General features: G+C 38.3%; 2 protein-coding genes and 1 long non-coding RNA gene across 4 annotated transcripts in view; 1 reads left to right on the top strand and 2 right to left on the bottom strand.

Moving 5' to 3' along the window:
* LOC123672315 (kinesin-related protein SMY1-like) overlaps positions 1 to 13,164 on the bottom strand; it is a 286,748-nt gene that overhangs the window by 177,213 nt on the left and 96,371 nt on the right. The window lies entirely within an intron of this gene.
* LOC123672316 lies at positions 938 to 4,715 on the top strand. The gene is made up of 2 exons (XM_045606396.1): positions 938 to 4,146; positions 4,228 to 4,715. The coding sequence occupies exons 1-2, from the start codon at positions 1,200 to 1,202 to the stop codon at positions 4,542 to 4,544; spliced, it is 3,264 nt and encodes a 1,087-aa protein (XP_045462352.1). The 5' UTR covers positions 938 to 1,199; the 3' UTR covers positions 4,545 to 4,715.
* LOC123672319 lies at positions 1,468 to 5,862 on the bottom strand. The gene is made up of 3 exons (XR_006746248.1): positions 5,305 to 5,862; positions 4,899 to 5,251; positions 1,468 to 1,761 (listed from the first exon to the last, which is right to left on the bottom strand). It is a non-coding gene; the product is annotated as an uncharacterized LOC123672319 (long non-coding RNA).

Raw genomic sequence — 13,164 nt, 5'->3', positions numbered from 1 at the left:
ACCGCCGGATTTCTTTGTGACTTTTTCGGTTACGTGAAGGGTTACGGAAAGTGACTTTGGGGTGACACTCAGTGACTATCTTTGTGCGCGTTGAATACTGTTTAACGTTGAGTGGTTGGTTCAACTCGGACAGAAAACCAGTGAGTATAATTGAGATACTGCTACCGATTGTTTCATTGTACAATCACTGCAGCTAATATAGTGATATCATACCGCCTTCATATAATAGGGTATTGTTCACTGCTACTATTTACTGATCATCGTTTGAATAAAGAAAGATTTGTTGTTTTTTTCCCTTACACACTATTATCCTGAGCAACTTTATTCTAGGCTGAAACAAGGTAGGGATATAAAAGTCATAAGGACTTGGAGATATTTACTTGTGATTTTATTTGCTTTTGAACCATAATAACTGATTCCTGATAAATAAAGTTGACTTGTTTTTTTATTATTGCTGCAACAGTGAATATAAGTTTTTGTTGCTGTGTATTCCTTATTTCTGAGTTTACTGATTGCCTGAAACATTTTTATTTTGTGTTGAATTGCTGAAGAATTTTTGAAACAAGTTATTATCGTTATTGATTTGAATAAAGACTTGCAGTGATTTTCTTTGTCTGATATTCCAGGATTGCTGAATTGTTTTTGATTTATTTGAAATATATTTTGACTGTGAATAAAATTGACAATTTGTTATTTTTGGAGATCATCTGATTGCTAGAACTGTCAACTGTGTTTGACAGTGAACATTATTTGAACTACTCGGTTAACCCTACTTTTCTTTTCTGGGTTTTAAAATTATTTTCTTGCTGAAATTGTCAACTGCGTTTGACATTGAATATTTTTCTGAAAATTGTCAACTGTCTGACATTGGAAAATTTTTGAGAATCATAATAAAATTTAAACCAACTTGTTTTCTGAAAGTTTTCTCATTTTTGATTTTCTTTGACTGTATCAAACAATAATTCAAACTTGAATAGATTCTGTTATCAACTTGTAATTTTTCAGCATTATTGTCTGTTAGTGTTATTTTTGTGCGAGGGATAAGGGAAAAATAAGGACTGTTACCGGGAATAGTGAAGTTGGGGAAAGTGTTCGGACTTCAACGGTTAATAAGAAGAGGACAGTGTCGAATAACTTCGATAGATTTCAAATCGATTGTTTGAGTTTGGACTTCAACGATTCAATCACTTAACCTCAACATGGATGTGAATCGACTATTGAATGATGAGCTGACTTATGAATTACAGCTGAGAGGACAAATAATACCCAGCACAGTAATGCTAAAGAGGAGTTTATTACGACAGGTATTGAAATTGAATTTGCCTCTACAGCCGACAGGAATGAACCCGACACTGGACATGGAGTCATGTCAGAACAAACTCACCGACTTGCTGGAAGCCATTCAACACTTTGACACTGAGAACACCACGAAGGAATATACTCGGATTTCAACAAGATTAATACACATTCAGAGAAGACTGAATTTTATTATCACTAAAAATGAAACCGAGTCACAGATGATAGAACACTTAAAGGAGACTGCAGCTCGGGCCTTGAGTTCATTGGAGGCAACGTTGACTGCTGACAGACAGCAACCATCAACCCGACCGGATGGATCGCTTTTGGAGGCAGAGATTCCACAGTCGCCTGAGATGTCTCCCATTCAACCAACCAAGGTTGCACAACTGAAGACATCACTGATAGATTTGGAAGATGATGAACACCCACTGCCAACTGCCCAGGTCTCCCATACTGCAACACCTGCAAATAAGTCAAGATTAGTTCAAGTTTTGAATGAAACAAGACAGGAATGTGAGAAGTTACTGCAGAATTTACCAACGATGCCTATTCCTCAACCACAACAGCCGAATATGAATCAACCAGAGGCACCAACTCATAGTCGATGGACCAGCTCTATGAGAAGGGTGTCATTTCCCGATTTGAATGAACCCATGATGAATCTGAACCAGCTGATGACACCGACTACTGCCCAACAAGAATCTGAACCACGACCGATGCCAACCTCAACTATACCCATCCATAAATGGAATATTTACTTTGATGGGACTGATAGTGTGATTGGATTTATAGAAGAGATAGAGAGACTTGCTGAATCCCGAAAGACATCCTTAGAACATGTGTTCGAATCGATTTACGAACTTCTGCGAAAGGATGCCAAAGATTGGTTCATCCCCCGGAGGGGACTTTTCAGAAACTGGGACGACTTCAAGACTCAATTAAAAGAGGCATTCTTACCAGTCAACTATGAAGAGAACCTACTGGATGAAATCAAGAAGAGGATGCAAGGTCCTGATGAGAAGTTACTACTGTATGTCACCCGGATGCAAAATCTGTTCCAAAAGCTGACTTGTAATCGTCCCACGGAGAGTGAACAGATTCGACTGATAAGACAGAGGTTATTGCCATCACTGCAACAGGCCTTGGCCTTCCAGGAGACGACCACCTACGATGAACTCCTGAAAAAGGGAAAAGTTTTTGAAATGGTTCAATGGCAGATGGGACATTATACCAAACCACCGGTTAAACCCAGCCTCATCGATGAACCACATCTAACATATCATCAACGTCGTCAACAGGACTACCCGGCCAACCTCTCTGCAATTTCGGAGAATACCAGACAACGAAACCACAGTACTCGTCAGGAAGCTCCCACACCATCTCCATCTCCGAAGAAGGGCCCGTCAAGACCGCTAACCACAGCCAGAAGGATAGAAGACTGGAATTGCTCAGTATCCCCTGGACCAGATCGTCCCCATCTGCCCTCGAGGCCACCGGAATACTCGACCAACAGAACAGGAAATGCCAACACCTCCCAGGATCGGAATGGATCACCACCGGAGCGAAGAGTGTCCTCCCAGACACAATGCTTCAGATGCGGGGGATATGGCCACCTACGTCGAGACTGCCGAAGGACACCGAAAATGTTCTGCTCCCGATGTCAACGAGAAAATATCCTCTCACGAGACTGCCCATGTCCTCAAAACCGGAGAGGAACGACACCGTCAACTTCAGCGGGACTCCTAACTACAGTAATTCCTATCGTTAGCAACGACAGCTGGCCGCTGGTAGAAGTGCACATTGAGGGAAAGTTATTCCATGCATTGATAGACACTGGTGCGGCAAAGAGCTGCTGTAGTCAGAGGGTGGCCCAGCTGTGTGAAAGAAATGGAATCAAGGGAGAAAAATCAACGACTGAAGCTGTCATGGTAGCGAATGGACAAACTACAGCCATACCGAAGATGTATCACTTGTCAATGGTGATAGCCGATTATGCCCTGAAGAACATAGAATTCTTACTTGTACCCAACTTACCAGTCGACTTAATCCTGGGAATAGAGATGCTGAAGACCTACAACTTCTCCCTGGATATCAAGAATACAGAATGTTATCTAGAAGGACGACGGATCCCCAGAGCTAAACAGGTTAGCCAAGAGGTCATAGAGGTGCAGACTCCCGAAAAACACCTCCAGAATCGAAGAGGATCCCACAACAGACTGGCTGACAGCCTGTCAAGAAATCAATTACCGACACTTAACTGTGTCCAACTGAAAGAAACAGGTATGCAATGTAAGTGGTACAAAAATAAGTTTCAGGAAGTAGAGAAAGGACCAGAGCACTGCCCCGAGTATTCCATCATCAATGGAAGATTGCACCGACACTTTTGGGATTCATCAGACGTCAGGGAAGCTGGAACAGGCCATCCCTGGAAGTTGTGTATACCCACCGAACAGAGGACCAAAGTACTGGAAGAAAACCACGACTCTGCCATGGCTGGACATCTGGGAATAGCTAAGATGATTGCGAAGATCTCGTGGAATTATTACTGGCCAGGTATGTTTAGGGACATTGCGAAATATGTCCGGAACTGCACTTCGTGCCAAAAGTTCAAAGTACCCCAACAGCAACTGGCAGGAAAGATGCAACCTCGAAAGATGGTGGATGCGCCGTTCAAGGAAGTACCGGTGTTAAGGAGGAGAACAACGACGGAGATACGGATGTCTAGAACCCCCCAGAGCTCCGCATCGTCAGTAAGAGGGAGAAACACCCTAGCAAGAGTGGAGAGGGTGGTGAAACGGACCACTACACAGTCTACACAAACACCCCCTTTGTGCCAGCTGCGTACCAGTAAGCAAGATGCCGGTTCCAAAATTTCATTCAGGACGAGTGTGGAAGACAACACTGTCATAACTAAACCATATGTTTCAGATCAAACCACACCGGCCCCAAGGAGCGTTCGTATTGTAGGTACGATGGGATCTAAGGTCTACCTGGAAGTGAGACCCAACACTTGCTGGAAGTGCGGCAAGACATGTCCCTCGCGGAAGGAGTGTCGAGGTCCACCACTCCTATTTTGCAGCAGATGTGGTTTGATAGGTACGCAGACCAGGTACTGCGAATGCGTACCCAGGAAACTGGCCCCACGACCGACAGCAACTAGGTTGGAACAACCAGCCCTGCGTCCATGTGCAAGATGCACAGAGAGGGAAGCCACGCAGCGGAGAGAAGAGAGCGCAAGAAAATGAGATAGAATTAAAAAGAAGATACCGTTGTTTTTGTTCCATAATCCTGTAAAACTGTATAAAACCATATAGGGCCTAACCCAATATCTGATAACATTATATTCAAGACTAGTAGACTGATTTTTAATCTGTAAATGTTGATGAAACTGAATAGTACATAATAAGTCCGTGAATATTATACAATAAAAACAATTCCAGTCACTTGCCCCGAATTTCAAAGGCCATCAGATATAAATTAGTAGTTTCACTGTGTAATCTATTTGAAGAATGCCATTTCTAATCTCTTACTGTTCTGATAAATTACTGAAATATTCCGCAGTGTTACAGATGAAGTTTTCTAAGAGGCTAGATACTCACCGATGAGAATGAATGCTGGAGATAGGCAACACACCTTTCATCGGATGATCAGCTGTAAGCCCAATTCCACCGAAGACATGATTCCTGAAGATTTATTCATATCATCATCCAAGAAAGAAGTACTTGAAGAATTGGACATCATGACCTGTCAATTATTACTCTGGTGGACATTGGGATTCCATTTCAATCTTTCATATAGATAATTTAAACTGTATAACTGGAAGAATTTTCACCGTTCTGAAAATTTCACCATACAGTCACTGATTCCTTGTAATATCCACAGGTAAATCAACCAGTATATCAATGAGTTTGGAATGGTTTCGACTCATCTGACTGGGAACTTCGACGTCCCTCTGAAATAATATGGCATGATTCATCGAGATATGGAAATCACGGAACTACTCACCGGAGAATGGGATAATCCACACCTGACATCAGATTATTTCACCGACACTTGGAAACTTCATAGATATGGGAATGAGTTCTACTCCACAACCCCGAGATGAAGAAATTCCCCAAACATGTACACATTCAAATCACCCCGGATGACCGAAGAAGGAAGACGGCGTTTGAATTTTTCACCGACACTTGGAAACTTCATGGAAATGGGAATGAGTTCTACTCCACAACCCCGAGATGAAGAAATTTCCAAACATTCAAATCACCCCGGATGACAGAAGAAAGAAGACGACGTTTGAATTTGACATCGATTCATAGAGCAAAGTTTTATTTTTATATGTCATACTGTCTACAACAGCATTATAATCTTTGATAGCGTAACGTAACAGTCAGACCCGTACTTCCCATATATCCCGCGTAATAAGACAGGATAGTATTCGGTTATTTTTTGTTTGTTTTTAGAATTCAAATTTCTGTTTCACCGTAACTTGAATTTTTCCGAACCAGGGGGGATGTAACGAAGTCTGATTATTCCCACAGGAATGATCAGGCTCCGTCTAAAGAATATTTTATTGTTTTCCGTTCAAATTAATCATTCTGATATATTCCGTAAATATTGGAAATAATTTATTAATTGTTCACCGCGATAATGAAAAAGTCCATGCTTCATGTTTTTCAACCGACCAGGGCCTCGAATAATCCGAGTGAAATAATATAAGAAATTATTTATTTCAGCGTTTTTACCGCTGATATATTTTTTTCCATATGTCAGATTACGTTCCGCCAAGAGAATTTTCTCGAAAAACGAGGTTTTTGTCGACATGAAGAGTCACGTGGGCCGAATTCTTGCACCGTCCCGCACCGAAGTTATAAAAGGGTGTAACCGACCCAAAATCGGTAATTGATGTTCAGGCATTCAGATAGTTGAGTAGTAGTTTTCAGTAGTTTAGATAGTAGAGATTTTCAGATTCAGTAGTATAGTAAAGTTAGTTAGTGATTCAGATAGATTTAGGTAGTAGATAGTTCAGTAGATAGATATAGTTAGATTTAGAGGTTTAGGTAGTAGTTTAGTTTTAGAAAAGACATTTTGGTTAAGTGGTTACCAGGTGACCGGAAAATAGTAAAATTGGTAATTGAACGCCAATAATTACAAATCCGTTTCTGAGGTCGAAAATCGCCATTTTCATCAGTAAACTTACTTGTTAGTCTTTTTCTGGGGAGTTTGCTAATTTTTACTTGTGACTTTCTTACGAGTGAATATTCAAGGGTTTCATTTGATAGAGACAACGAGAGGGTGGTGTACCGGTGGAGTTTTTCAACGCGTTAGGATTAGTTTTCATTCCTTCCCGACTCTACAAAATCCACGATTCTCAATCTCCAAATATCATAATTTCCCGGCTCCCGGATCCGACTAACTTGTTCAACGGTTCTGACTGACATTAAATTGGTGAGGTAAGGACACAGTAGTTGTAGACAGTACAAATTGTCTCAGTAACCGAATTAAAGTATACAGATTGATATAGTTTATGCTTTTTCTGATTTCCCGTTTTTACTGAGATTGTCTGTATTGTATAATTGAATCAATAAACCTATTAATTTTGTTGCGTTGTTTGTTACTTGGTCACCGCTACCACCCTAGGTGACACCGAATCCTGTCTTCACTAAGCTGCCCTGGTAAGGTTTGTCAATTTCTCCCTAAAATTGGCTGGCGCTCGAGATACTACTGCAAAGTGCTGAAGGGCAATTGGCAGAGGCGCCAGTGACGCAAAAAGGACGTTACAATGGTTTAACATAACAACTGATTGAAGTAACATCGAAGTACATTTTGAACATCGAACGAAATCAATCACCTTTCGATTACAAAAATTAGAGTTTATCCACTTGATCTCCATTTTTACGAGGAATCGCGGAGCGATTCTCTGGTAGGTACGTCTTCATTCGGCAACGACATATTGAATGAAAGACAATGTAATTAATATGATTGTGAACTAAGGCGTCCATATTTAGAGGCGGCAAAAGTTGAATAACCTACAGGTGCAAAATCTGTAAATCCGCCACTGAGTTGAATGATATTCAGTCCTATTCTGTAACTTCAAATCGAATAGAGATGATATGGATCGAATAGAAGTGCAACGGATGCGGTTCAAATTGGTGTTCTGTAACTCAAGCAGAATTACTATTACTATGGACATCAATTGCGAATTATATTTGGCGATAAAAGAAGAATTGAATACAGAATACTAAATGGGACGCGATAGAAGTGAAACATTTCGATTTCTCAGATTACGATCTGATTCGTTCGTTTCTATTCAAGTTACAGAATAGGGCTGATTGGATCAGTGCAAAATTCGACAAATTACATCTCGATTATGCACCCATTCTTGAACAAGGAAAAGCCAGCTTAATCCATTTTTCACCACTGCTGAAGAAATAGTGATTCTCAACCAAAATGTGTTCACCAAATATTAGTTATACAGGGTGGCCACTTTTTCAATGGGATTGTATTGGTAACTTTTAAACCATAAGAGTTAGAAGGTCGGTCAAATGGAGAAAAAGTTGCATGCATAGAAGCATTATCAAGCAGTTCAAACAAATCGAGATTATCAGGCCGGTTTTTGAGATATCATAAGAAAAGTAAATTATGTCATTTTGATTTTTCTTTATTTCCCACTTTATTTCAAATATCATCAAAAAATGTTACAGAGATTTTTTTATTCAACAGTAAATTATCCTCAATTTGACGTAATCAGATTTCGTATCCAACGTTTCGTGCTCTCATGGCCACCCTCAACCTCATTTTTTTCAATACGGTTCTGTATATTTTATGACACTTTTCGAAATAACTTTTAACGCTGAATTCAACGATATACCATACAATGTCATTCAAAGTTGATTTTCAGGTAATTTTGACCCTTATCCAAATTTCTTTGGGACGGATCTGTATTACGGTACCTTTAGTTTAATTAACAACAAGCAATACATTTCGATGAGAAAATCAACTTACTCATCTTGAACTAAATGGAACATATCAGAACCAAATCAAGAAACAAGTAATAATTATTCACATATTTCAATTCATAATAATTAAACGAATTATTATTTAATGAAAGAAAAATCGAATTCGAGTAAATGAAAATGAATGAAGTAAGTGTTCGAAATGTCCACATTTTGTAAAATGCACTTAACGGTTCTGGAACCCATACTTCTTATACATTTGCTTATTTCGTCTTCTTGAATACCTTCCAATACATTCTCAATCTTCTCGCGAGAAATCACTATTGTTGGATTTGTCATTTGTTCCAGAATCGAACTTTATTTTGATATCATTACGATAAAAGTTTTGCAAGGCTTGGTATTCAAATTTGAAATCATGGTATTCGCGTCTCTTGACTATTTTATTAACAGCAGTTTTTGATAAATTGCATTTACTACAGATCCGACCCATAGAAAATTGGATAAGGGTCGAAATCACCTGAAAATCAACTTTGAATGACATTGTATGATATATCGTTGAATTCAGCGTTAAAAGTTATTTCGAAAAGTGTCATAAAATATACAGGACCGTATTGAAAAAAATGAGGTTGAGGGTGGCCGAGAGAGCACGAAACGTTCGATACGAAATATGATTACGTCAAATTGAGAACAATTTATTGTCGAATAAAAAATTCCTGTAACATTTTTTGATAATATTTGAAATAAAGTGGGAAAAAAAGAAAAATCAAAATGACAGATTTTACTTTTTTTATGATATCTCAATAACCGGCCCTGATAATCTCGATTTGTTTGAACTGCTTGATAATGCTTCTATGCATGCAACGTTTTCTCCATTTGACCGACCTTCTAACTCTTATGGTTTAAAAGTTACCAATACAATCCCATTGAAAAAGTGACCACCCTGTATATCCTTTTCATGAAATTTTCTATGAACAATTCGCACATTAACGTCTGTATTTCCTCGATAACTTCACTGAAGGTGTTGAATCGATTGAGCATAATTTTCATAGATCTTATCTTTCACGTTGCCACAAAGAAAAAAGTCTAAAGGTGTTAGTTACCTCACAAGATCTCGATGGCCAATTGAGATCATCTGTTTGGAAAATAATAAGGACACGAAATATTTCTTGCGATTAATAATTTGCTTATGAGACACGTAGCACGTTAAGCCTTTATGCAAAATAGGAATCGACAAGCCTGGGTTTTCTTCAACACTATGGTGGAGTAGCAATACTCTGAGTTGTCCTTGAACGACCATTACATTCACAAAAAGTCACTGTATGGTGTGCATGGGCTAGTTGAGTGATTAGTCCTTACTTCTTTGAAAATGAAGAAGGTGTCACTCAAACCGCTATAGCCAAATGATTACCGATTTTTTTGGCCTGAAATTAATAATATGGAATTGGAAGAGATGTGATTCCAACAAGATGGTACAACAAGCCACACAACACGACCCGTTTTGGCTTTATTGCAAGAAAAATTCCTAGGATAGGTAATTTATCGGTTTCAGCGATGTGAAGTGACCTCCAAAATCTTGTGATTTATCGCGTTTAGATATTTTATAGGGTCATGCGAAAGATAGTGCTTGTGTCGATAATCCTCAGGCTATTGACGATCAGAAAACCAAAATCTGTCAAATTATTGCTGAAAAATTACCTGAAATGTTCCGGCGAGTCTTCATAAATTACCTCACAAGGATCGAGTCCTGTAGGATATCACGCGGAGGACATTTGAATGATGTTGTATTCCGCACATAATAGCAGGGTCTTAACATTATATTGAAATGAAAATTTGATCGATATTCTAAATAAAAGTGTGTTTTATTTACGCTTACTTTCTGAACCACAAAATGGATAACCGTTCCTTTGATAGATATTGTGGGAAATATTAGAATTATTTCGAATTGAGGAAGGGATAAAAACTCTTCATTCATTGGCGTTTTGTCCAAAATGTAATCAATCACTTTCATCGGTTGCTTTGACGCTAATTTGAACCACCTCTAATGAGAGGAGTCCTTACAAAAACAAGGTCTTACATTGATCCATGAACTCGAGAGAGCTTTCTGAAAGGAACCAGAATGAGAGTAATGTCGAAATTCGGAAGAGAAAGGACATGATATATTAAGAAAGGGGAGGTTTCCTAGAGATAAACAGCATTCATCATTTTCAAACGATCGATACTTGGGAGGAACTTCTAATTTTTTGAAATGCCTCCAAGAACTTTTCTCTGTCTTATATTTTGCCACTACGGCTGATATTTTATCACATGAAATCCTCAGTCAAATTATAAGAAACCTTTATTAATTTCGATTCTGCAAATACGTAGTGTTATATACCTGTTCGTGGTTTGGACGAAAATGTACAGGGTGTTGAGGTGTTTATCAGAAGATCATGAACTTAGATAACTCAGATTCATCAAAACTCAAGATTTTCAAATCATAACCTATATTCTTTATTATTTCAATCGATTCTACGTAGTGGTGGGGGTTAGTTGAGCAAACCCTATACCTAAAATGAATACTTTAAGAGTTATCGAGAAAGGGTTTTAAATGAGTAAAAACCGCAATTTATAACTGTGTGGAGTAGTCTGTGACTTCCGTAAAACACAGAAAGAAACTAAAATTCGATGTGTCGATAACTAAATCTGACATTTCAAGAATTGTAATGTATCATTTATAATTGAAAATTGTATAGGTTTATGGATTTCCCAACAATCCCAACGAAAAATTAGTTATAATTAAAGAAATGTAAAATTTAGTTATCCAAATATCCGGAAGTCACAGACTACTCCACACAGTTAGGAATTGCGGTTTTTTCTAGTTTAAAGTTCTCGATAACTCTTGAAGTATTCATTTTAGGTAAAGGGATTGCTTAAGTAACCCCCACTATTTTAGCACGTAGAATTGACAAAAATATTAAAAAATATAGGTTACAATTTGAAAATTTTTGATGAATTCGAGTTATACAAGTTCATGATCTTCTAATAAACACCCTGTACATATTTGATCCGAACTGCAAACAGTCTTATAATACTGCGTATTTGAGGAATCGAAAATGAGAAAGGTTTCTTCGAAAATAGAAATTTGCTCAAAAATGTTGAGCCAAGATGAAGTTACAGGCATTTCAATCAGTCAGATTTCTCCCTTTCACCTACCCTTATTTGATGTCGTAAAATCGAAAGTGACAATTCAAAAAGATGGAGAATTTTACAAGGATTACAGTGATGATATTTTTCTTCAACTTCATATGAAACATTTTCGAGTAAAATTCCTTTTTTACTCGACGATAGCTATTACGCCCCCTAGCGGTAGAGGTATGAACTTCAAAACAATTTACAGTGTGTTTTCTTGTACACTTTTGTGGTAAAAATTTTACCGCAAGTCTCTACGATGAGTGGATTCTGAGATATAGCCGCTTACCTCGCTAATTTGCCCACCCTGTAGAGTAATGTAAAAAAAATGCATATAATAAAAAAACATGAGTGAATAACGAATTCTAAAATTCAAGGACATACGTACAAACAGCTCCCTGGATAGATCAATATGAAGCAATGAACGGATTTAATAACAAACCTAAAAAAAATATTTATCATTCCATACCCCCGGAAATACCTCAGAGTGCAATAACAACGAGATATCTTGTCGGTTCTAATTAGGTTTTTCGGCCGGAGTAAAAGTAATCCTATAAAATAACCAAGTTATGATGAAAGTGGACCATACTCGTATAACGTTCCGATACAATTTCAAATTTTACTGTTATCATATAAAATTTGCGCCCTGTGAAATATGCCTTTTTATCGATATTTTATTACATACTAACAATGCGTTCAATATAATGAGACGCGTTAAAGTAAACTGGTGAAGGATCGAATGGAAAAAATGCCGAAATGAATTGTCCGATAATATCAGTTCAAGATGTTGAGGGCAGGGTACCGCAACAGTAAATTAATTTCCAAAGCAACATTGAACTTATATCGAAATTGATCAACTGAAATATGTGTTCTGAATCCTCGATTGAATTTACTTTAAAAAAAATATATCACAAATATTTATGTCTCGATATTGTAGATATTCAATACGAGCAAAAGAGATAATATCACAAAATATACATATAACGGGTGTTTTTTTTCGAGGTATATAACCTTAAGTTGGCATTACTAATCAAGATGGCGATCGATTTAACAGCTGTCAAATGATTTATTCCCAGTTTGGTTTGGCAATTCATCATGAATAGACTCACGCCTAAACAACGCTTGCAAATAGTGCAATTTTATTTCGAAAATAATGGTTCTGTGCGGAATACTTATCGCGCACTACGTCCATTAGCGATGAAGCGCACTTCTGGTTGAATGGCTACGTCAACAAACAAAACTGCCACATTTGGAGTGAAGCTAATCCTCAAGTGTATGTCGAAACATCGTTACATCCAGAAAAACTGACAGTTAGGTACGCTTTATGGGCTGGTGGAATCATTGGTCCGTACTTCTTCAAAAACGATGATGGCCAGAACGTTACAGTCAATGGTGATCGGTATAGAGCCATGATTACTAACTTCTTCATATCTGAATTGAACAACCATGATGTCCAGGAGCTGTGGTTCCAACAAGACGGCGCAACATGTCACACAGCTCGTGCCACAATCGGTTTATTGGAAGACACGTTTGGTGACCGCCTAATTTCACGTTTTGGACCTGTGAATTGGCCTCCAAGATCTTGTGATTAAACACCGCTACACTACTTTCTGCGGAGCTATGTAAAGTCATTGGTCTATGCGGATAAGCCACAAACCCTTGACCATTTGGAAGACATCATTCGCCGTGTTATTGCCGATATACGGCCACAAATGTTGGAAAAAGTCATCGAAAATTGGCCGTC

This window comes from Harmonia axyridis, chromosome 2 (assembly GCF_914767665.1).
Source record: "Harmonia axyridis chromosome 2, icHarAxyr1.1, whole genome shotgun sequence".
Lineage (NCBI taxonomy): Eukaryota > Metazoa > Arthropoda > Insecta > Coleoptera > Coccinellidae > Harmonia > Harmonia axyridis.
The sequence above is the reverse complement of the archived record's forward strand: the minus strand, read 5'-3'. Positions and strand labels throughout refer to the sequence as shown.

Bases quoted from the DNA above. Each gene is read 5' to 3' on its own strand.
- LOC123672316 (XM_045606396.1), top strand. From the start codon at position 1,200: ATGGATGTGAATCGACTATTGAATGATGAGCTGACTTATGAATTACAG. The intron at 4,147-4,227 runs GTAAGCAAGATG...CATATGTTTCAG, and splicing joins TTTGTGCCAGCTGCGTACCA to ATCAAACCACACCGGCCCCA.